The 24,448-nt window shown below is 50.5% G+C and overlaps 1 protein-coding gene across 2 annotated transcripts; it reads right to left on the bottom strand.

Moving 5' to 3' along the window:
• Positions 1 to 47: 47 nt before the first annotated feature.
• TGFB3 (transforming growth factor beta 3) lies at positions 48 to 24,122 on the bottom strand. Of its 2 annotated transcripts, XM_033107465.1 has the most exons (8): positions 23,813 to 24,122; positions 22,315 to 23,533; positions 14,744 to 14,907; positions 14,313 to 14,442; positions 8,788 to 8,895; positions 6,994 to 7,165; positions 4,675 to 4,828; positions 2,546 to 3,756 (listed from the first exon to the last, which is right to left on the bottom strand). In XM_033107465.1, exons 2-8 carry the CDS (start codon positions 22,652 to 22,654, stop codon positions 3,598 to 3,600), a joined length of 1,227 nt encoding a protein of 408 aa, XP_032963356.1. In that variant the 5' UTR covers positions 22,655 to 23,533; positions 23,813 to 24,122; the 3' UTR covers positions 2,546 to 3,597. The 2 variants fall into 2 exon arrangements, with proteins under 2 accessions (XP_032963355.1, XP_032963356.1); XM_033107464.1 differs by lacking the exon at positions 23,813 to 24,122 and having other exon boundaries at positions 48 to 3,756; positions 22,315 to 23,781.
• Between the last annotated feature and the right edge of the window lie 326 nt (positions 24,123 to 24,448).

Genomic DNA, 24,448 nt, shown 5'->3' with positions numbered 1-24,448 from the left:
TTCCATTTACTAATTTCCCAACAATCAGTATTCACAAACGAGACTGAAACGGGACCAACTCGTCACTTTATTTCATTGCTGAGCAATTTTTTAAACTTCATTTTAGAAATGTGAGCTCTAGAGAGATGTTTTATTCTTACATTTTCTTTCAGCAGATGGTGGGCCCAGGCTATTCCCCAAGGGCGGCTCCCGCCCCTGGGAGGCCGGTCTGTGCAAATGCCTCCATTATCAGACCCCAGCAGACAGGCTTCCTACCTGCCTGTCCTCTGCTGCTCTGTGGCTGCCTCATGTTTCCCAGGTCCTCTCTCTGGCTTCTGCTGGAGAAAAAGTTGAAAGGTGGGCAGCAGAAGCCACGAAAGGATTCACTTAGCGGCCCTAGGGAGTTATTGGGTGAAAATCCAGAGTCTGGGGTTTCTCCAGCAATGTGCTCTAGACTCAGCTTTGAAAGCCCCAAAGAAAAGTGACACCCAGAACGGCAGAGAGAAAGGGACTTTGTTGCCTTTGTGGTGGATGAAAACAAAGGTTTGAGCACATTGAAGCATTCTGTTGGCCTGCAAAGGATGAGGTCTGTCCTTTCCCAGAGAATGTGTTACAGATGTTCTGGGACTTCTGGTTAGTAGTCTGAGGACAACTTAACTGTTTGCTAACTTGGTTGTGAATCGGTTAAGAGACGAATTTGAATTCCTTTATAGTCCCCCGCTGATGTTTAGAATTGGGAAATAAGGTGTTTGGGCAGACTCGCCCCATGGACCTTGTGAGAAAGGATGAGAGGCTGTGAGCCCAGGAAAGAGCTTTTAGATCAACGAGCGTGCTTGGACTTGCCCTAAGTAGCCAATCAGAATTGAGTCCTCGAGCTAATCTTCCTGCATTCCCCACGTGCTGATCAGGTGTAAGACCAGACTCCAGATCTCGCCTATCACTTACCCAAATACTCTCAAGTCATTTTCAGCAGGACTAGACTGCTCTTGGTAATAAACCAGATGGGTCACGTGATGCCCCCTCCAGCAGCAGTGTCTTTCCCAGAGTCCCTCTGTACCCTCCCTCAAAACAAGCGTGTATTTTTGAAGACGGACAATGGTTTGAGTTTCTGTAGTGCCTGTAAGTGACACGTGGAATGGGGAGGATGCCCATATTTGTATGTGTTGATTAAGATAAGAATAGAGCTCTAACATAAAGAGAACAGTTGGAGCCCAGTGCGTTCTGTTTTCTTTGTGACACTTCAGGAAACACGTTGCCTTGGTTCATTGGTTTTAGTAGCATCCCATGAGGTTGGATAACAAGGAAAGTCTATTCTAGGGCCAGAAAGGCTATTCCCTTCTTCCCTATTGAAGCTCACGTAAGGACCAACAATGTCAAGTATTGCACACTGCTCCTCAACATGTAGTTTTTAGGCAGCCTGCACCCTACCCCAGCTCTAAAGACATCTCCAGAATTGCAGCATGAAATTGTACGTTTTTGATAAACACTTGGGTGATTCTCATGCCCACTGAAATTTGAGAATGGCAGCCACAAGTGAGTAGACTCTGAAAGTCGAGATAGCCATGGCGGGTGGCCGAAGGGCTGGGCGTGCCACATCCCCTCTCCAGAGCTACTGCTCCCTTAGGTAGGATGGAACATGACCTCACCTGCCATGATTTGGGAGCAGGGACACAGTAGGCCCTGAAGTGGAAGTAAATGGGTGCCACGTGGGATGCAGGCTGAGAGAGAAGCCCTTAGGATTGGCTGGGCAGGGACAAAGCAGGAGAAAAGTCTTGGTGACCAAACACAGAGGCACAGGCATAAATCGTCCACATCCCGCACCCTGCAAATTTTAGCTTCACGTACACTATTTTACCAGTGAGTGGTAAAGTGATTTCAATAGAAGAAGGAACATGCTTTTCGGGAGCCGCTGGATGGTTCCGCGCTGCAGGTGGTTGCTTCCGGTGGACCTTGATGCCACGTAGAATTCTGCGTTGCTCTGGGATCTGTGACCTCAAAAGGCAACTACAAGGCTGCTTTCTTGCCCTCTCCCGTTCCCAGATCCCTGACAAGAGGCCCATTGTCTGAAAAGGGGTTCCTGGGGAGCTCTTTTAGGCTTAACCTGGTAACAGAATTGGCAGCTTCTTCTTAGGCCATTTGCCACTGACAGTTTCTCTTATTCTCAACTGATTTGGAGGGTGAGCAGAGATTTTCAAAAATGATGATTTTGGTAACTTATAGTGAATGTGCAAACCAACACATTTCCATAGGCAAGTGCTCATGCCAAGTGATGTTTGCCCGTAGTTAATTGTAGGTCAAATTCACAGACTGTACTTTCTGCAAATCTGAGCCACTGCCTCAGTGTGTCTGAGAATAATATACACTGAAGAAAAATGAGAACTCAAGCAGTAGTGCAGTCTTCTCAGACAGCAGAAGGCAGCCCAGGTGCCACTGTGCAGGGTGTTCACACTCAGCAGTGTGTTCCGTATTTGAGATTTTCTGCCCCGATTCCAGTGACCTCTGAGTAGTAGGTATGGACATAGAATTAAGAAAAGGGTCATTGAGGATATTTACTGAGTCAGACTTGCACTTTAGAATCAGGCTTTTACTGTTCTAGAAGCAATCTTCCAGAAGATGGAACGATTCAAGATTCCCCAAAAATATTTATTTATACAAAGATTTCGAGAGTAATATTTGTATTTGTCTTTATACCTCAGTCTACACATGTGGGGCCAAGTCGCTGTGCGGCACACATGCAGCTTCCCCCACATGTCCCTCACGTGTAGCACCTGCTTCCAGGAACACCAGAGGAACACGGGGTCTTGGGGGGACAGGGGGACCCATAATGCCCCAAAGGCTGCACAGACCCAAAATTCAGGTATGTGCACCCTGACCTGGAAGGTGTCTAGCCAAATGTCCAAGGGGAAATACGATCTAGGAAGAAGGCGCGAGGAGGGACCCAGAGGGCAGACAGGAGAGGGTTCGTTCCCACCTTCTGCTTCTGAGTTCAGCATATCCACAGGGCCCAATATAGTTGGTGGCCCACAACTACATGACCTGGACTTTTTCCCTGTAATGACCCTTGATGCTGATTGATGTCAACAGGACACTTTGCAAAAAGAACAGATTTGTCCTTAATCCCAGACAGTCTGAGATACAATGCTGGGACCATGTCTTGGTAACCTGTCTGAAGAAAAATGCTTGCCTGGTATAACGTAATCCAGATTTCCTAGAGCAGATGTGGGGCAGCAGAAGTGTCTTCCAGTCTGGCCCTGTCCCAGTCCTTCTCTGCCCTTCTCCTCCCTAGGTATCCCAAATCCCATTGCCGTACGACGTGTCGACTTGCCATCCCTCTTCCTCTGTTCCCACCACCTCTGTCTACACCACAGAAAATCTGTGTGTTCTGAAGAGTTCGGCCTTTCCCTAACCAAACCCACACTTTCTTTACCACAGTGATTCTCAGAGCCAGCAAGAAAGAGAAATGTTCCAAAAGGGAACCTCCGTCTCAGCCCTTTGCCTGGAGCTGCAGGTTGTGGGCTCCAGGCCTCAAGGTGAGGTCTGTTGCTTTTGTGTTTCCCGAGGAGCAGGCAGTCAGGCAGTGGCAGTTCTCTCTCCTCTCTCTCTGTCGCAGGTGGGGTCTCAGCTACACTTACAGGACTTCACCACCATATTAGAGAGATGTTCCACCTTGGGGGTCCTCCCAACATAGTACAGGATGGTCAGGGGCTCCAAGTCCTGGGGCACGCAGCAAGGTGAGGCAGATGCTTCCGGATTCAAGGTGTTGTACAGGCCCAGCACCTGGGGAGGACACACGGTTTAGAGGATGGAAGGCCACGCCTTGGGCCTGGGGCCCTCTGCAAGCTCGAGGGGCTTCTCCAGAGACTGAGTGAGTGGTAGGCGGGCCGTGGGCGCGATCCCCGTTTGGGTGAGTGACGAGGGCTGCTCGTCCCCAGAGGAGGGATGAGAGCATCCGCGCTTGTTCCTTAACAGTTTCAGCATCTAACATGTTGGGGGCTTTAAATTGGTGACGGAATTCTCTCAGTGTTAAGAAAACTCCTAGGTTGGTCTTCCTAGCTCTAAGTGGTTGCTTTGGTGAGAAATGTTCTCACAGAACGTTGCCATTTAGTAAATGCCTGAGTGTGGGGTCGCAGACAGGACCGGTAATAATGAACTATAAAGAAACGTGCTTCCTAAATTACTGCTCTGTTTTGATTCCCCTGGAGGGAAAGACAAGCTGGTTTCAGACTCATGGACTTCCCTCTCTCCCCTTTTCTTCCTATTGCTTCATATAGTTTCTTCTGTGTGCTTTACGCTGTCTTTCAGAATAACTTGGCTTCCAGGCAAGAGGCTGGAATTATCAGAGTCCTCTAACTGATGGTAGAAGCCATTCTGCCTCAACATGCTTTGCCAGCCATGTGCACATATCTCTGACATATAAGGTGGCATGTGATTGCTAATTAATTTCCAGAAGGGTACAAAAGCTTTAGACAGCACACATGAAACATCTGGTTGAAACTAGGGAAGAAATTACAAGGGCAGAATGTGACCAAGTTGGGTGGGACCAGGGTGCCAAGATCAGCACCTCCGCCAGAGGGATTTTACTCACCCCAGATCGTCATTTGCTCATTCAACATTCAGTCCTTCATGCATCCTTTTTACCAGTGGCCCGGCCGGCTCGGGCCCGGCGCCCCGCGTGGCCTGAGCCCTGCCCCATACCTTGCTGTGGGTTGTATCTGCACTGCGGAGGTATGGGCAAGGGCCTGAGCAGAAGTTGGCGTAGTAGCCCTTAGGTTCATGGACCCATTTCCAGCCCAGATCCTGTCGGAAGTCAATGTAGAGAGGGCGCACACAGCAATTCTCCTCCACGTTGCTACAACACAAGACATTTATAGAAAATCAATGTAAAAGGAAACCACGAATGTAAAAGACTTCATAAATGGCCCTCATATTTGCACGCGGAGTCCTTCCTGGTCATTGTAAGAGCACTGCTCTCATCAGTGGAATCCCAAGTTCAAGTTCATTGAGCTGTCTAGACTATAAAGGCATCTTCTGTGTTGAAGACCATAATCCCAGGGACATAACAGGCAGATACAGATGATGCATGAGAAAGAGAGAAGGCAACGGTGGCCCTGCCCCCTTTTACATTATGAATCAGAGACATAAATTGCTCCACATAAAACCAAGCACTGAATGTTCTTAGCCAACTCAGCTCTGTAAAGGTTGGCTTTATTGTTACGTCCCTATGTGCATCCAACCAGAAATGAACTCGAAGCTCATGCAGCCTATATACTATAGTAGATGACTGCTTAGACGAAATCTTGTGGCCACTGAATCAAAATGAGGTGTATCCTTGTATTAGACTCCTAGATGACCTCCCGATGTGATTATCAGGCCGCTTGAATTCTGTTCCCTGCAGAAATCCACTTGACAATACCCCTGGTCAAGTGGGCAGCTAGTCTGTACTTCAGTATCTGCTGAGACTTAGAACTTGCTATTTCCAAAGGCAGATGTTGACCAAAATCTGGCTTCTTGTGGGTTCCAGGCGTGAACCATGGCAGACACTCTTGGCTATCCAGTCAGTAACCATCCCTACCCCCCTCTCCCTTGCTGCTTCCCATCACAGAGTCTAGAACACCTGGTATTGTTTTCCTGGCCCCCACTGCAGGTAGGGGTGGTCATATATATATAACCCAGCAGTGACCAATCAGACAGAAGGAGAAGTGTGCTGGTGGTAAGGGTAGATTCTGACAAAAATAGTTGATTCTCTATATAAATCATAGATGGACGAGGAAAGCTGCTGGCTCCGCCTCACCCCCCTTCCCTTCTTGAGCATGAACAAGATACCTGGAGCTCTAGCAGTCACTGTGACCGTAAACAAGAGCATGAAAAGCAAGCCAGCACATTCAGCATGGCAGACCAGAGGGTGAGAAAGCCAGAGTCGCCAACTGCTACTCAAGCAGCCAGCCCAACCCTGAGCCTGCTGCTGCAGGCTTCTTGTGAACAAGAAGTCCTATGTGGTTAGGCCACTGTTACTTGCAGCCAGGGACATTCATTCCTAACTGACTAAAAGCCACATAGAACACATCCACATGCCATCTTCAGGCGGTTGCAGGCAACCACATTGCCTCACCCCCCACCCTCTCTGTTCCCCAAGCTCAACACCCCTCATTTCATTCGGTTGTTCCTAATAAGACATGGTTTTAAGATCTAAAAATGTCCCATGTCATTCTACCCAGCTTCATCCAGGCACCTCCTTTCCAGCCAAACTGACCCACTCGTGTTCCTTCCTTTACTAGAAGTGCTTCCTGCCATATCCCCACCTACCCAAACCTCACTCATCCTGGAAGGCTCAGATTCCACACCCTCCTGAAGCCTTTCCTGCATTCATTAGGTGAACTCCAAATTCTTCAAGCACTCTATCCTTCAGGCCTTCTCATGGATGTGGTCATTTCCTACCTGTCAGTAATCGCTACGCATGCTTTAGCAGCCCTCTCCTTTACATACAAGAAGCTAAACTCCTCCTAAATAAGAGAAGAGGCTCTGTGTTTTTCATCTTTTCACTGTGGCTACCCAACTACTTCGGAATTCGTTCATTAATTTCTCCAGCTCAGAATCTTCACTGCAAATAGAGACTGCCCTATTTCCCCTCATCTGGTAGCATCCTTGGACACTTCACAGGGAACTGAGCTCTTCTTTCATGGAAATTCCTGCATTCATCTTCCCGCCACGCAAACACACTCTCCAAGCACTTTAAACCAGGAGACCCGTGGAGAGGCTCCCGCCAAGCCTCTCCAATCCAAACCATTTCAGCAACGCTCTCCTCCTCGTGTACTTTACTCAGGGCCTTCCAGAACTGGGCTGCAGAAAAGCTGTGGGGCTCCCAGAAAAACAAAGAGATTTGTAAGAGGTTTTAAATCTTTCCTGGAGACGTTTGTGAATAGCATCAGGGACCGTGGGGCTGAGCGTAGCGCTGGCCTGGGGCCTGCCCCACAGCAGACACCAGCAGTTCACGATCCGGAGCGGGCCCAGGCTCACCTGAAGCAGTAATTGGTGTCCAGGGCCCGCTTCTTCCTCTGGCCCCCCTGGCCCGGGTTGTCCAGCCGGTGTGGAGGGACCATCATGAGGATTAGGTGAGGGTTATGGTGGTCCTTCTGCTTCCGGAGGCGCCCCAGATCTCCACGGCCATGGTCGTCCTCGCTGTCCACACCTGCAGAGGGGAGGAAGGCGACAACCGCCTGTCTGAGGAAGGGGGCCTGGAGGCTGCTTTCTCACCCCATCCCCTCACTGCCCAGGAAGAGGGACAGTCCCGTCTGCAAGGAAGGCGAGCAGTAAGGTGCAGCTTCTGGTGCTGTAGGAAGGGGAGACTTAGCAACAAGGGACCCACAAGACACTTCTGGTCGCATCCTTCCTGACTCCTACGCACACATCTGCCCAAGGGCAGAGAGCTCTTCCCGAGATGCTCCTGGGCGTCTTCAGGGACCCATGATGCATCTCTGTCCCTGGGTGGCGGCCTCACATCCCTTTGGGCTGTCAGTTTAGATTCTGGACTTAGAATCTTGGGGTGTGTGAGTTTCCTCTCTGATCTGGATTGATCAAGATGGCACAGAAGTCCCCCTCACACACACACAATTTAAGGTGTCACAATTTAATATAGCTTGAATGGGAGCCAGATGAATGAGACTGAGTAATTGTTACCATGTACACTGCACTTATAGGTTCCAAAGTGTTTTCACTGTAAAACTCAGGTGAGCTAATGAAGTGTATGATCAACAGCTTAGCAAACTCAGGAAAGAAAACCTGTTATTTCATCTGAAATGAAAAAGACTGAAGACTGCATGAGAAAGAGTGTCAAGTAAAAGGAGATCTGCTTTGTGACGCAGCTGCCGACTTGTCCATCTCCACCAAGTTCAGGACCATGAGGAATTTTATGTACATAGTGGGGACGTGGACCTCACGAAGGAGCGCTAGGTCTGTGAGACAACCTAGAGGCCCGGATTTCCGATTTCCTTTCCTGAAAATCTTTGTGAACAACACTGTTTACGGAAGCGAGAGGTAGGTAAGGACTCTACATGTCTTCTGAGCTCTGAGGTTGTGTGATTAGGGCGTCAAATGTTGGGCTTTAAGAAAAAAAGCTCTGAAATAGACCCCATGAAGGGGAAAAGGGCTGCCTGGGCTGGGAGCCAAGAGAGGCCTGCACCTTTTTTCCAGACAAGCCTCTGATCTCAGGCTTTGACTTGGTTGGTCTGACCTTGACAAACCACCTGGCCACAGGTGTGCCTCAGTTACCCAAATTGGGACTATGAAAGGAAAAGACAGCGTCCCTGGAATCCAGAGACTGTCTAGGCTGAGCACCTTAGAAACATATTGGAAAACCAGAAATGACTCTCAACACAAGCACCCCAAGCCCTGAAGCCGTCGTTCAAAACCAGATGCCTCCTAGGCAAGGATCGGGGCTCTGTGACCTGGCAGTCTCAGCAGGCAGGGCCCCCACCATCATAGCCACTAATATTCCTCTCTTCTGGGGGTGGGGGGAGACTATTATTTGTTGAGCATTCCTGGCACAGTGTTTTACACGTGTTATTTAATTTGTATGAAAACCCTGTGAAAGAGGTACTCTCACCCCGATTTTACTCACTGAGCTCAGGTACCACTTACCTGCCCTGTCTTCTAAACGCTAATGTATTCTCTATATCTAGAAATTGCCAGTGGCACTCATTGCTTTGGGGATAAGGCCGAATCACTCAAGTACGAAATGGCCATCTCTGCGAGGGAGCTCACTTCCATTTCCTGGGGGCTGGTAGGGGTCTCCCGTTCAATCCATTTTGTTACCTTTGAATTTGATTTCCATCACCTCGTGAATGTTTTCCAGGATGTCTCCATTAGGCTGAAAGGTGTGACATGGACAATGAATGCTGATTTCCAGACCTAAGTTGGACTCTGCAAAATATGACACAGAGTTGGTTAGAAAAGCACTTTGTGTAATGGAGAGGTGGACCCACCCACTCATGCACAGGAGGCCCGTGGCCTCTGCTTCCACGGACAGTCACAGTAAGTGGGCTATGCTGAGTGTCAGAAGAGACCGAGTGCTGCCAAAGCTAGCGTGGACCTTCACGCTCATGTTGCCACATGCCATGTATTTCTGTTATAGTATGAACAACCAAATGGAGACGTAAACTAGTGGGGATCATGAAGGAGAATTTTAATAGTCATCTATTTTCAAAGGATGGTATTAGGAAAAGAAACTGTTACCTGCCTACTTGGGGGCAAAAGAATATGAAGATACAGGAAGGAAGGAAGCAAATACTCATACCACATAGGTGTTTATTGGGAGAGGAAATATTCAAGCCAAACTGCCGAGAAAGTATGAAGGGAATAGGCAGTATATCTGGGCGAGACCAGGGAAAGGGAAAACCAAAGAACTCTGGGGCAGAGAGGCAATGATTCAAAAGGCCACAAACTCAAAGGGCCACAAGGTGGGCGGAAGGTGGCACCATCCGAGCCGTAGGACGAAAAGTCAGGAAGCAGTGTCACAGCCTGGTCACCTGCAAACAAGCAGCAGAATCAGTCGAGGTGGAAGATGCCAGCATTTCTACCAGCGCTCTGATTATAGACACAGAGCGGTAGATTCCAGATGAAAATCACGGTTACACTCGGCCAGGTGTTCCTTCAGGAACAAGGCCATGATGAGGTGAATGTTACTTGGAAGTTTCTTCTTTGTGAATCCTTCTTCACCTTGATGGGGAAGTTGGAAATGTGGACGGCTCACGGAGGGAAACAGCCCAGGAAGACGGTTGTGACCCTAGAGCACAGGCCGGAGGAGACAGCCGAGGACCAGGCCACGGGGCCAGACGCCATGAGCTCAGGGAGAACGATCACGAGGAAGCCTGGAGGTGCCAGGGTTCGGTGACTGATATTCTGGTGCAAGAAGGCCAGCTCTGGCCCTTTCTCCCATTAGTTGTGGGATCAGGTGTTTTGGTAACAAAAATTGGGGAGGCAAGGAAATTAGTAAAAGGGGTTGAGTGAGGCAAAAGAAAAAAAAAGTAGTAGTAGTAAAAAAAATGTAACTAAATCTAGTAGTTTTGTGCAGGGAAACCAGTAGGATCTGGTATCATTTTAATTCTGGTGGGTAAGACAATTAGGGAAGTTCTGCTGATCCGGGGGCAACAGCCCCCTATGGTCAGCAAAGCAGAGGTCATGGGGGACAGACCACTCTGGGTTTCGGCCAGCATCTCAGAGACTGATTGATTTGCCCTCTGAGGAACCCTAGTTCTGTATGAGCCTCCAGCCTTGGGGCCAACCTGGGGTCTTCTTGAACTCTGGTGTCATCAGGAATGTGGCGACAGAGTCCCAGAGAGCAGTTTCCAGGCTCTTGGCCTCACGTGGAAAGGTGCTGGCTCAGTTATTAGTTGGCCGTCAGCTGTAACCAGTTAGCCATTAGCCACTAATATAACAGCTGTGGCTGGGCTAGCAGGCGCGGATTGCAGCTAGCAGGTTGGTTGGTTGGCAGAGAAGCCGACGGCGGATTGCGGATCATGTGGCTCCTGCTTCCTGTGTCTCCAACCCAGCCGCCAGCGAGACTATAGTGGTATGACTCCCCTATCTATGGCTCCGTGGGTGTTCCTTTTTGGCTTCACCATATCCTGCGTTCTGGTGCGGGGCGTGGGACCAGAGACCCCGCACGACAGGGGAAAACCCCAAAGAGTCCAGGCCAGTTCTGCATCCTTCTCATGGGCAGAATGGCCCAAACCCAGAGATTCCAGCCTCTGTTAGGCAGACCTGGATGTCCCAGTCCTGCTGGTTAAAAACCAGCTCAATCTCTTCTTCTATAAACTCAGAGCCCAGCCTCATTTGTCCTGCCCCAAATCAGGGAAGACTCTGGGACACACTAACACCTGCTGAGCTTGAAGATTTATGTTTCTGAAGATCAGCTCTGGGGAGGGGAGGGACCAATAGAACAAGGACCCTGAGCCCCAGCGAGGGAACAAGAAGTGAATAGAGAGAGAGGCGTAAGGAGTGTCCCCTTCCTGGTTTAAGGGAGCTAAAAGTAGGAGCTGGAGTAGCTGAAACGGGCTAAATAACACATAGCATACTTCCTATTACCCAGAAGGGTTTAAGGTGAGCTGAGAGAGACCTGGAGTGGGCGTGTCTATGATTCTGTGAGTGGAAAGTGAAGATGCAGACAGCTGTGTTGGGAGAGTCAGGGTTAGGGTAGAGGTGGTAAATGGGAGACGGGGCCCAGCTTGGCCAATAGGCTCTGTCCAGGTAGAGAGCTCAGAGGGATCACAATGATCACCCACATTTGGTCAGCACTATGTGTCCAGCACTCTAAGACTTTCATGCATTAACTCATTTACCCTTTATAATAATCTTACAAAGTAGACACTACCGTTATCCCCCCTTGTATAAATGAGGACACTGAGGCTTAGGGAAATCACATGGCTTGCCCAAGGTACTCAGCCAGTAAGCGGTAGAGCCATCATTCTCAATGCAAAGATTCAGACACAGGCAGCCTGATGCCAGACCCACACTTCTAATTGTTAGAGACAAAGAGGGGCCAACAGAGACCACCAAGGAAGATGATTGATTGCACTCTCCCTAAGACGCGGAATGGTTGTGTTTTCCCAGTGACCGACCTGTCCCGGGCCACAGGGAACCTGCTAGGTGAGGCCTGGCTCTGCACACAGAGAAAATACACGTGTGGAGCAATAGCTCAAGGGTATGAGGCCCTGGGGCCCCAGCTCTGGAGAGGGCTCCAGCCAGCTCTGGGACCCAGAAGGCAGCCCAGGAACCTGGTACACGATAGGCTCTGAGATGTTTGCTGAATGAATGTAAGACCAGATGTGTGACTCCGTTTCCTCATTACTCCACACCACCAACTGCTCCATTTGGAGTCCATTTGCTGCCTCGTTTGGGGCCACAAACTCTGAAGAGTCTCATGAGCTCTGCATAAGTAAAACTCTGTGTCTGATTCCCTGTGCAAAGGGGCAGGCAGCATCTTCCTGAGAGGGAACTGAAGCTTCCATTGAAGAACTAACCTCAGAATTGGCAGCAGTGGGGATGGTGGGTGGAGGACCCATAGGTTTTATTACAAAATTATCTTTTTGATGTCTCAAGGAGGATGGAAATCATTCTCAATGCAAAGTTTTCAGTGAGTTCTGCAGCTGTGAAAATAAGAACTCCTTCAAGTGCTCAGAGCTTCAGAGAAATCCAGGTGGAGCTGGTCAGAATCAGGGAAGCTAAGAGATTCATTTTCCTGGCCTCTCGTCTCTGTAGCCATGCCGGGCTCTAGGTGGAGGGCTATCTGAGTCAGAATTCCCAACAGTGCTGCTGTCAGCAGATCCACGTGGGTTCTCCAGGCTTTTACCTTCGTGCACGGTACGGGAGATAGGGTGGAATTCCCTGGTAACCCTTGGAGCTGAGGCAGAACCTCCAGCCCATGACCTGCCAGCTCAGCCACCAGGCGAGGCCCCTCAGATGGGGACTTGCAAACTCGGGTGCTTATAGGGGCCCGGCAGGGAATGGAAGTAAGCACGTGAGCCTGCCTATCATACTAAGTAGGGACTGCCCCTCCCTCTTGGGGAACACTGGGGAATGGTGGGGCCTGTGGTGCCACGAAGAAGGCACACCCCACCTCAAAGGCAGCCACTAACTCATTCCAATGGATCATTACCAGGAAATCTTCCAATTTTCAAGAAAGGCCAGAAGCCTAGGTTTTATGTGGAATCTAACTTAAAAACAAAACAAAAAAAACTGTTGACCACCAGTTAAATTGAAAATAATCTGTAGGCCAAGCAGTTTGTGATCTTTGCCTTAGAGCTTTCATCCCCACTTTCCTAAAACACCAAGGACAGGGAAGGACCCACCTGCCCCAGGCGTCCTGGACCTCAGTATGCAGGTGGACTGGCTCTAAGGCAGTTTTCTGACAACAGCAGAAAACTCTTCGTAAGAAGGAGAGAAGGAACAGAGGAGACCACCATAGGTACCCCCACCCCACCGAGCGTCAGACCAGCAGTCACACCAAGTAAAGAAGGGGAGAAACAGCAGACTGTGATGTCACAGGCAGCGGCAGTCATGAGGCTCCATCTCTAATCCAGGCTGGAGGACCTTGGTTAAATCACTTAACTTCTCTGGGCCTCAGTTTCCATACCTGGTCCAGTAAAAGCCTACTCTTGGGTAACAGGCTGAAAACCATGGAAGTCTCTCAAACACATGTGATCCTTAAAACACCTCCGTGAGGCATGCAAGGAAGGAACCATGACCTTATGCTCCAGGTAAGGAGTGGCTGACATATTTGGGGCATGTGAAGTTTGCTATGCCTGCCTATTGGACAGCTCGACCTGGATGTCGACCAAGACTTTCAAACGTAATTGGCCAAAACAGAACCTTCCCCAAACCTGCTCTTCGCCCTGTCTCCCCTATTGCAATAAGTAGTACCACCTGGGTGTTCAAACTCTTAGACGTCATCTAGACTCCTCTTGTGTCCTCATACCATACGTAATCCACCTGTCCTATTGGCTTTACCTCCGAATCAGGATACACCCATTATCATCTCCTTACGCAGCGACTGCCATAGCCGAAGCCCCGACTGCTGTCCTCCAGGCTGCTGCGAGACCCCTACCCTGGTGGTCCTGCTTTTTCCTGTGACCTCACGGCAACCAGAGGGGCATGGAAACCCAATCACCTCACTCCCTCTTCCCAGCCCTGCTTATAACCTTCTCAGGACTTCTCCTCACACTTGGAATGAGTCCTAAACACTGACTGTGGCCTAATGGTCCGAAATCATATGGCTGCAGCTACCTCTCGGGCCCCAGCTCACTCGCTCCAGCCACACCAGTCTGTTTGCTGCTGCTAGAACAAACCAAGCTTGCTCCCACCTGGGGGGCCTGTCTTGTTGTTTCTTTTGCTTTATCTTGGCTTTGACAGGCTGCCGCCCTTCTCATCACTCAGATCTCAATGCACAAATTCCCTCTACCGAGAGACCCTCCCTGAGCATCCAGTGTTGGACCCCAGGCAGTCATTATGACATTGCCCTCATTCTGTTTTTCATGGTACTTACCGCTACCCGAAATTCTTACTTGTCAATTTGCTTACTATGTGTCTCTCGCGCCAGAACAAACGCCCCCTAAGTCTGGGACCTTACCTGTCTTGTACACTGCTGAATCCAGGGCCTGGCTCGGGGGAGCATTTAATAAATATTAGTTGAGTGAATGAATGAAGGACACAGAGAGAGTCTGGCAACGCCAGGCTTTGACCGCAGATTTGCAACTCCCCTAGTCCTGCTTTCTTGCCTCTGTTTCATGAAGGAACACGGGGCCTGAGGTGCCTTCCAACAAGCATTCTCAGAGTCAGCCTACCTCTTCGCGAGAGCCATTCACGCACAGTGTCAGTGACGTCAAAAGACAGCCACTCGGCAGCGCCCCGCGTGGGGAGATTCTTGCCACCGATATAGCGCTGTTTGGCGATGTGCTCATCTGGCCGCAGTATCTACGGGGCAGAGAAAGGAAAGGAGTAAGAACCCGAGACCTGGACAGAGTGCCGCAGCACATGTCACAGTGCAGGAGGATGGCAGGGGGCAGGAAGAGGAAACTGGAAGTTCCCGAGTGCTCCTTGGCGCTCCTTAGTTAACGCTTGATCCTCTTAACGACAGACACATACAGAAATGAAGCCTTAGCGGAGGCAGGATTCACAGCCAGGCCTGCCCAACTCTGCAGAGGGGAGGCCTCCCAGATATGGCAAAGGGGCGGGCTCTCCCCTCCCGCCGGTTCTGTCCTGGGCGGGGCCTCACCTGGAAGAGCTCCACCCTCTGCTCGCTGCGCTTGGAGCTGGGGTTGGGCACGCGCAGGAGCCGGAACTCTGCTCGGAACAGGTTGCTTCCATTCTTCTCTGCCGAGGACACGTTGAAGCGGAAGACCTTGGAGGTGATTCCTTTGGGGCAGACAGCCAGCTCGTCTAGGAGACAAAGCAGCAGGGAGAGGCACAGCATGAGGGAGCCCCACAGAAGCAGCGTGCTGCCAAGGGATGCTCGCCTCGTGGCCCAGGTCCCCCCTGTGACCTGGGGGGGACGTCGGGGCTGGAGGCCTCAGATCTAAAGGTGGAGCTAGGAAGAAGATCCGCGGTGGCCCTGGAATCACACAGGCCTGAGAGACCTCAGAGCCCTAGGACATGGCTTTCAAGACTGGCCAGTCAAACGTAACCGCCCCCCTCCCATTGTTCGACACGCCAACTCTGGCAGGCTCTCCAGCCTGCTTTTTCTACTCTTTTAGAAAATACAGATTCTCAAAAGATCTCAGCCATTCTCCCCTAGTAGTTTAATCAACTCATAGTAGATTCATTCATTCACGTGTTTGTTCATTCAGGCATTCATTCATTTATTAAAAGCATATTGAGCAAAAACTTTGTGCCAAGGATAACGTTAACAGTGGGAAATGAAAACGAATAGACATGGCCCCTGCCTTCCAGGAGATTAATATCCAGAGGAGGTTACGAAAACATGGACCCAAATAACAGGACCAGAGGGTTGGGGCTGAGGGCCTTTGGAGAAGCCCAGGAGTTGCTGCAAAGAGATCACAGGAGGGAGAAAGCGGAGACCACTTCATGGAAGAAGTGACATCTGAGCTGGGTCCTGCAGGAGGAAAGGGTTCAAGGATGCCGTCGTAATTCATTTCTCATGGAACGACTGCTGGAAACAAAGACAGGGTGGGGAGGAAGTGCAAGTGAGTAAGAGGGACCCCAAGTGGCCAGGCTGGAGCAGATGAGATGAGGTCAAGACAGCAGATTGGAGTCCACCAGCAGGGAGGCTGAAATGTCACACCAACGAGTTGGATTTTTATCCCATTAACAGGAGGGAACCATGGAAAGTGTCAGTGCGGTGACATAATCAACACTGTTTTAGGCCTAATGAGGCAGCATGGGCCTGGCCAAGAGCCCACATCTCAAACCTGGCAGACCCACAGATGTTTCTTCAGACCAAGCTGGTCAGTCGCCATTGGCTCCTTTCTCTCTAAGGGTTTCTTTCCTTGCCAGCACGTACTATGCCAGCCTGTCACCCTGATGGCCTCTTCGTCCCTGTCCATGAGGCAGAGGGCAGCAAATGCTCTTTCCCACCCCTCAGAGCCAGACAGGGGAACGAGAAAGACCCTGTCTTTTCTCCTGTACACTTTGCAACCTCAAGGCTAAGCAGCATTAACACCCAGAGAAAAACTTTCTACACAAATGGCAACAATAGATAGAACTTGAAACTCAAGCTCAGAGACCCAGATTCCACACATAATGGACATGGCTGAAATGAGCTCATAATCACCCCGAGGGGTGGTTTAGGAAGTCACGGACAAGGCGGGAAGGATCAGAGGCCTGGAAACAAGCAAATGCACTACTGATCTTTAGGAAAGGATGAGTGAGTGTTTCTGGAAATTGCCATCTGGTGGGCCTGACACTGGTTCTTAGAAAATTAATGGAACAGATGTTAGGAAAACAAATGTGTGAATGCTGGCTAATGAAGTCCTGATTAATAATTGGCTTTGAAAGAACAAATACTGCCAACTAGTCCCTGAATCATTTCAGATAGAACCAGAGAGGGGAATCATGATGGCAATTTAATGTTTAATTTTTGCGAGTTTGTAACCCTCTAGACATTTGGTTAAGCTACTTGGACTGGGAACACTCTCAACTGACATACTTAGTTCTTGAAGGAGCTGTCATCAACACGGCTTCAGTTATAATGGTACCTCCAGTAACTGTTGAAAGAGGGAGTAAAGGGTATATCCGTGCAATGTACTCATTGCTGTAAAAAGGAACGGGGGAACAGAAATGGCACATACCAGTGAGGAAAATCAGAGTGGGGTCAAGATAGTGGGAAGCCAGGAGATGTGGGGATCTATGAGCTAACGGCGTCTTCAGGACAGCCTAGTAACCATCTCTCCTTGGTTTCTTCCAGCCCATCAATGAGATACCTGTTCCCTAAGATGGACTCACTCCCTCTTGGTAGGAGTTTCAAAGAGATTTCAAGAAGGTAAGTAGGGTCATTTTTTTTTATCACTGGGATCTACAGATTTCTCATAGAGTTAGAAGGGATATTAGGGGGTCATCTAGTGCAGCCCTCTTCAGATGAAGAAACTGAAGTCTGGGGTGGGGGTGGGGGGTCTTGGCCAGGGTCACAGGTGAGCAAATTGACGCTAGTAAGCACAGCTCAGCACAATTATTATTGATTTAAAAAGAATTTCGTAGGAGAGAAAAAAATGTAAATAGAATCTTCTTGACAATTAAATCCACTGAGTAATAATGATGTTTTAAATAATTTGTGGAATAAAAGTGTAAATAAACAAAATGCAGTAACACCACCTTACATTTCACAGAGCTTTTTTAAACTCATTTGATCCTCTAACAATCCTTGAAGAGAATGAGAATAAGTAAAATTTACCATTTACAAATGAGAAAAGTGAGTATCATGAAAGTTAAATGACTTTCCCAAGGAAAGTCACTCAGCTAGTAGGTGGCAGAGGTGGGATTTGAACCCAGGTCTTCCGATTTATTTATTGAAGCGAAGACTCTGGAAGTTGGAGGGGACCTGAGGGATCGTCTAGTGGAGGGTTGGTTTCCCCAACAAAATGTGGCAGGATTCCATGCAGTGGGTCTAGAGAACCAACGTATGCCTCAGACAAGAGCCAGTTCTCAGGCTGTTTTGTAGTTAAGCCCTGCTTCTGCAGAACACTAGTGTTATTGAGAGCTGGACTAGCAGGTCGACCTTTACAAATTAAATTATGACCAACTTTTTCCATTAACACACAAAATATATAGATTAATGGCTGCCATTTTCTCTTTTGTGCTATAGGGCCAGAAAAACAAGCAAAAAAAAAAAAAAATGCCTGTAGAGTATTCGTGGAAAATCCTGGGAGCAGCTGTCCAGGCCTTTTAAAATGTTTTCAGACACCTGGGCTCTTAGATGTGCCTTTGCTTGTATACATTTCTGCTAGTAAAATTACGGCTGGTTCCAGTGACAGGACTACATGTGTCAGTGTGGCCCAGCTTCTTTACCTCAGCTGTACATTAGAATCACCTGGAGATCTCTGAAAACAGATGCTGGGTGGACCCCCTCCCCAGGAGAGAGTCTCACTACCTTGGCGTGTGGGTGAGTCCAGAGCTTGCTTTTTCTTTTTTAAGATCTCCAGATGATTCTAATATGCAGCCAGGGTTGAGAACCACACTTTATAGTGCTCTGTAAAGGGTACCATGGCTTCCAGATGTTCTGCAAGTTTGAGAAACCACAGCTTTAATGGTTTAACCTTTAAATGGGTTAAGCTTTAAATGTATTAGACATGTTGTTTGTCCAATGCATCATTTTTTAAAAATTTGAATTAGAAGCCCATAAACATTGTAAGCCTGTGTTAAAAGTTGGGAAAGCTCACAGAAAGATCCAGATTTTCTGCTCCTCTGGGAAATGGTAAGATCTAGTCAACCTGGAACCACAGTCCTAACTGCAAAAATCAGCAGGAGCAGAGTAGTGGGTGCCCCTTTTTCATGGGGCACATGCGCTCCAGGTCCCCCACCCCACCAGCCTTCCCTACACACTCTATTCTCTCCATGACCCAAGGCAAGTGTGCCACACAGTTTGCCATGGTGCTTGTGCTATGGCTTTCCTTCTAGATTATTTGCATTAGCTGCCTGGCTTCTGTGGGCACTTCTGTGTGCAGCCCCTCAGGGAAAGTTTTTGCCCTAGGTCAGTGAGTCTTTGGCTTCAGTGCGTTTAAGAAGCAATAGGGAGCTTGTTGAAAATACAGATTCCCCAGGATCCAACTGCCAGAGATTCTGATTCTGGAAGGGTGAGGCGGGGCCCGAGAATCCTGTTTTCACGTTTACTTAGCCTCTCGACCACACTGGGAGAAACGCTGACCTGGTGCGTGAGGGCATTGGCATGAGAACACATGAGTTCTTTCAGTACATGTTTTAATTTTCAGAATGAACAAAATCTAAATGTAGCAGCCAGAAAACAAAAAGAAAGGCCAAAATATCAAGTTTTCTCTCTACTCCAGAATTCTGGGTTTGCTGGTTCTCTTAGCGCTGCCCTTGGATGAAAATAAGAGTCTCCCGCCAGACACAGGTAATTACAAGCCAGAAGATAAAACGACACCCACACCAGCTGATATCTTGATAACAAGGATGGCAGAGGAACTGAAAAGGTGTGCCCTTCCCCACCACGTGGGCCAGAGAAAGCCTCCACCCACTTCCCATAACAAAATCCTGGAGAATTATAAAGGGAAGCACAGTCTTGCCTTCGCTCCCCAGCAGGGACTGTGTTGAATCATCCCAGATGTAACCATAACATTGTTTCAGCTAAAAGGGCCTTTGAGATTATCTCTGACTTTATCGATCAGGAAACTGAGGCTCAGGGAGGTGATTTGCCCAGTTCCACGTGGTGGAATTGCTTAAGACTCTTCATTGGATAAAAAAAAACCCGTCACTGAATTTGGGAGAACGTTTGTGGCAGTAGGACTCTCCCAGCCATAAAAATAGGCAACGCTAAGAAAGAACGCACCCGGTTACCCCTCTGCCGTCCATCACCAGGGTTACGAAGAATAGCTCCTATCGCTTCCTGCTCCGTCCAACTAGGGATTCATTCATGTTGTTAGTCAGAGTTCTCCTGGAGCCTAAGGTTAAAGGTAGGACGTGAAATGTGTATTCTTCACAGCTGCATTTGTGCTCACTACTAGCATGCATTCTGCAGGCAGAGTCCCTCCTGCTCTTTTTGGGCAAACTGCTTAACTGATGGGCATTTCAGTCCCTTCATCTGTAAAACAGGGAAATCAGGGTCCCTCTCTGACAGGGCAGAGCCAGAGGATGGGCCCTTCCCTCTCTACTCTCACCCTGGTGCCCTTTCTTCTGCACCACTGGAAGTGATTCCTTCCTGCACTTTGCCCTCCAGTGCCTTCCTGTCTCCTTGCCCCAGCTCCTGCGATCACTTTCATCCCAGGGCCTGTGCATTGGGTATGGGAGGGGGCTGGGAGTGACCCAGCGTGGGAGAGAATGTGATCTCATCCCCTCCCCACAGAAGCTCTGGCACCCAGACCCTGTCAGTGCCCCACCACAGACCCAGTGCCACCCCCTGCTGCCATCCATGAGTTCAGGACAGGCTTCCCTCCATCCCCCAAGCCTCTAACGATGGCTCTCTGCTCCCACTCAGCATCTGTTGGGCGTTTGCCTCTGCCCACTGCCTTCTTTATAAGTAGTGTGCCGTGTGTGGCTGCCTCTCCAGGGCTGGCTCAGTACCTGACCAGCTGCAGGGCGGGCCCAAGCTGCGCCTGCACAGCCTCTGTGTCACCTCCAACAGCTGCAGAGAGTCTGGGCCTGCTTCCTGTTTGCACCTGTGAGCCTCCATGGCATTGCCCACGGCTCACTGGGCCCTGCCCACCCCCCAGTGGCATCCTAGGTAGCATCCTGCTCACTGTGCCAGGTTTGCTCCCTGCCTGACCACAGCTCCCGGCCCCAGGGTCACCCCTGCCGGCTACAGTTTTGAGGTCCTGCCCAGTATCTGTGCGGTCCTGCCCCGGCTTTTCCCAAGGCTCTCCATTGTTTGTGCCCTGAGTCTGTGCACAAAATCGAGGTCCACTGGTACCTGCATGCCCTTGCATCTGTCTGGTTCATTCATTCTCAGCTGGGTATGCCAGGTTGGGTGGGCCCTGGTGACCCAGAATCCCTCCTCCCCGGGACGCCTCCTGACCTGGTCCCAGTCCTTCTCTCTTACCCTGGACTCTTCGCAAACCTCTCCTGCCTGCCTCAGCTTTCCACCCTCCTCAGCTGTGGCCTCTAATACTCCTGCCTTCATGGGTGCCTAGGGGTTGGGGGCTTAGCCATCTAGCTGTCGGTGTCTCTGGGAACTGTGGGCCCCCGGCAGACCCCATGTCAGCCCCCTCTGGAGGACCCTGGGCAGGGCACACTAGCTCTTGTCCTCCAGCCTCCGCCCCACACAGTAGCCACATCCTAAGGCAGGGCGCTCCATGCACCACAGGAAACTGGAGCGGGAAACCCTCGCCAGTAACCACAGGCTCCTGGGCCTGGCAAGGACCAGCTCCCACTGGGGCCTTTTGCACCTTCAGCCAGAGCTCGTCCACCCATCAGCCATCCTCTCCTCTTCCTTCTCTCTAGCCAGGTTCCTTTCAACCCTGAAGTCCCTCCCCTACCTCCACCTCCCCACCCCACCCCCATGGCTGACCACTCTCACCCGGCCTGCTCCATCCCACCTTCCAGCTCCCACTCTAGGCACCTCCCAGGTGAGCCAGGGCTGAGGTAGTCAGGGTGGTGAGGCCACCTGCTGGTAGGAAAAGCAAACAGAAATCTCTCCAGAGTCCCTGGCCCACGAGTGGCTCACATTCTTCCTTCCTGGGCTGTCAGTTTCTCAACATCTGCCAAATCTCTGTCTCTCATGTTGAGGTTTTTTAAATCCCTCTTCAGTAAACACACATGACTTCCACACGTGTACAAACACAGAGACGTCTCACTCAGAAGCCTCCCAGCTCCTCGGCACAGACAGGAGCCTCCTGGGAGGGCACACTCCCAGACACACGTTCCCTCTGCACCCACAGCCACACCTCCCATCCACTCTTCCCGTGACACGCAGACACGAAAGGGCCGCCAGCAATCGTCTACATATCCAGAGCCACAACCCTGCCTTCCTGTGTCCACAGGCCTGGAAGACACCCATTTTGAGCACAAAAATCTGTCTTCTGTTATAAAAGCCAGACTACACATCGCCCTAAAGCACATGTACATGTGAACAGAGGTGTGTACCCTTCCCCCACGCCCACAGCTCACGTGGGTCACGTGTGTGGTGGAGACTGAAGGACCCAGACAGTAAGAAGCTGTCTCTTGCCTGGGCTTCAAAAGCTTGACAGACATTAATGTGGGGTAGGTACTCTTCTTCCCAAGAACTGGAGAAACGGAACCAGAGACGTGTCACAGTGACTTGTGAAAAGTAGGGAGAAGCCAGAGGTCTCCAGATTCATGGAACTGTAGGGCTTGAGAGAGAGCCAGCCCTGCCCCTTTATGGCACCTTTGGCTTACAGTTACCCATCTGCTCGCATGGGTGAGAGCACATATGTTAATGGGACAGCACCGTGCAACTCCAAATTAAAATCAGTCAAGGATGTGATTCGAGTTCGGCAAGCAGCTCAACCACAGGGCTCCTGGCCTCCCAGAAGCGCCAGGCTCTTACCAGAATGGCTCTGTCTCCCTCCCCACCCACCTACCCAGCCCCAATTGCGCATCGTACCTCCTGAGCCATCGAGCCACCGATAGGGCCCCCTCCGTGGAACTCCCTACTCTAGTTCAGACCCTTCAGAGCAGACACCCAGCGAGAATTGGACTTACTGTGCTCCGCTAGCCCCTGGATCATGTCGAATTTATGGATTTCTTTGGCATAGTACTCCCACTCGGTGTTTTCCTGAGTGCAGCCGTCCTCCCTCTCCTCCAGCAGCTCCCGGGTGCTGTTGTAAAGGGCCAAGATCTGGTAGGGGACGTGGGTCATCACCGATGGCTCGGGAGGACTGGTGAGCCTGAGTTTGCTCAAGATCTGTCCCCTAATGGCTTCCACCCTCTTCTTCTTGATGTGGCTGAAGTCCAAGGTGGTGCAAGTGGACAGAGAGAGGCTGACCGTGGCAAAGTTCAGCAGGGCCAGGACCACCAGAGCCCTTTGCAAGTGCATCTTCATATGCGAGCCGGGGAGAGAGGCCAGGGAGGCTGTGAGGCCTGGCAAGGAGGAGACCCCAGCAGACGTGCAGAAGGAGGGAGGAAAACCAGGCGGCCTCCCTAGATCCCGAAGACTGAGGCTTGGCAAGAAGGTGCATGAACTCACTGCACTGCGAGAGCTTCAGGACTTCCAGGAAGCGCTGGCAACCCTGAGCACGAAGAAGCCGACTGTGTGCCTTGTAGCTCTGGGTTTCTTCTCCATGTGTCTAAACAGGTTCTGCTGGGCTCTGACTCCCAGCAGGCCAGGTGGAGGGCAAGCAGAGGGCTGGGAGGGGTGGCAAGGCAGCTGGGAGTGGGAAGGGAGCTGGAGTTTTTCCTTAGGTAAAAATAAATAGAGCGGATATCTGATATTGCCAAAGGCCTCTTGGCGATGGGGAGAAAGTGGGTATTTTAAAGAAGGAGCAGAAGGACCATGGCTTGGGTCCCAAAATCAAAATCCTTGCCTTGCCCTGAGGGAGAATAAGAAAAGAGAATGAAAAAGAAAAGGGGAAAAAATTGTTAAAAAAAAAAAAAAAAAGTCAGATCACCAGTGAGTAGGTGGGGAGAGGCAGGGCTGGGCTGCTGATGGCCCAGCTAAAGGTGGGGGCAGCACAGGACACACTTGTCGCTCGGGCACACCATTCATGCTTTCTCTTTTGTTTACACTTCCTCGGGGGCTTTCTAAATGACTTTGTTCCCGTTGCCTCTTGTCTTCATTGGCTGGGATGTGGGGTTATGTGCAATTGGAAGGCAGGGAGGACAGGCCCCTGGAGAACAGCCCCAATAATCCACTTGGACGCCCAGGGTCACCAGCACCTCGGCTTGTCTTCTCCCTCGGCCATTGCTTCTGTCCCCTGCTTCTCTTTAAAAAATAAAAAGGAAAAGAAAAATAAAATAGAAGCCAGCTCACTGCACGCCTGCTCCGGAAAGCTGTTATTCCTTCTTTCTCATGCTTCTTCCCCTATCTCTCGCCTCCCTTGCTCATTGCCTCGGACTTGGCTTTCTGCTTCCCTCCCTTTCTCTCCCTCCTGCGTTTCCCTCTCCCTCTCCCTCTCTCTCCCTCTCGCTCTTCTCCCTCTCTCACACACACACACATGCACACACACTGCTTTCTCTATTTCTCTCTGCTGAAATTTTATACCTCCCTCCGATGACGTCTCTGGCCCGGGTGGGGGAGGGAGGGACCAGCGCACGCAGCCTCTTTTGCTGCACAATTTTAATGTTTTAAACAGGCACAGGAAAAGCCGAGTCCATTTGAAAAATACTTTGCGAGTCCTCTAGTTCGACGTGGTAACTGAACTTTTTTTCCCCTCTTGGAGTCACTCCTGCTACACGTTGACTGTTTTTCTGGAAAGTTACTCCGATGAATCCCCTCCCTGCTTCTCCCCCAACTCCTTCGCCCTCTCCAGCTGTCAGTCTGTCCCTCTCCTCCGCGAGTCTCACTCCTTCCCGGGCCAGGCCCGATACTGTGCAGGGTCGGGCGTGCGCGGGGCCTGGGCAGGGGCGGCCGTGCCACCCTCGGTTGGGGCGATGCCCGGACTAGTTGCGGGCTTGGAGTTGGGTTCAGCTCCGCGGCGATCCTGGCCACGATTCTTCATTGACAAGATTGGAGTCGGGCAGCCTGCTGAAGCTTGGAGATGCTCCAGGGGCACTGAAAATGGTGGCGTTTTTCTGCAGATCGAGGGTGCCCTCTGGCGAGGCGAGGCCGTCAGTGACCGAGGCTCCGCGAGTCGGAGCCGGGAAGGCGAGGAGGGCTGGGGGCTGGGGGCTGGGGCTG

This window comes from Rhinolophus ferrumequinum, chromosome 6 (assembly GCF_004115265.2).
Source record: "Rhinolophus ferrumequinum isolate MPI-CBG mRhiFer1 chromosome 6, mRhiFer1_v1.p, whole genome shotgun sequence".
Taxonomy (NCBI): Eukaryota; Metazoa; Chordata; class Mammalia; order Chiroptera; family Rhinolophidae; genus Rhinolophus; species Rhinolophus ferrumequinum.
Note: the sequence above shows the minus strand (reverse complement) of the source record. Positions and strands in the feature narration are given on the sequence as shown.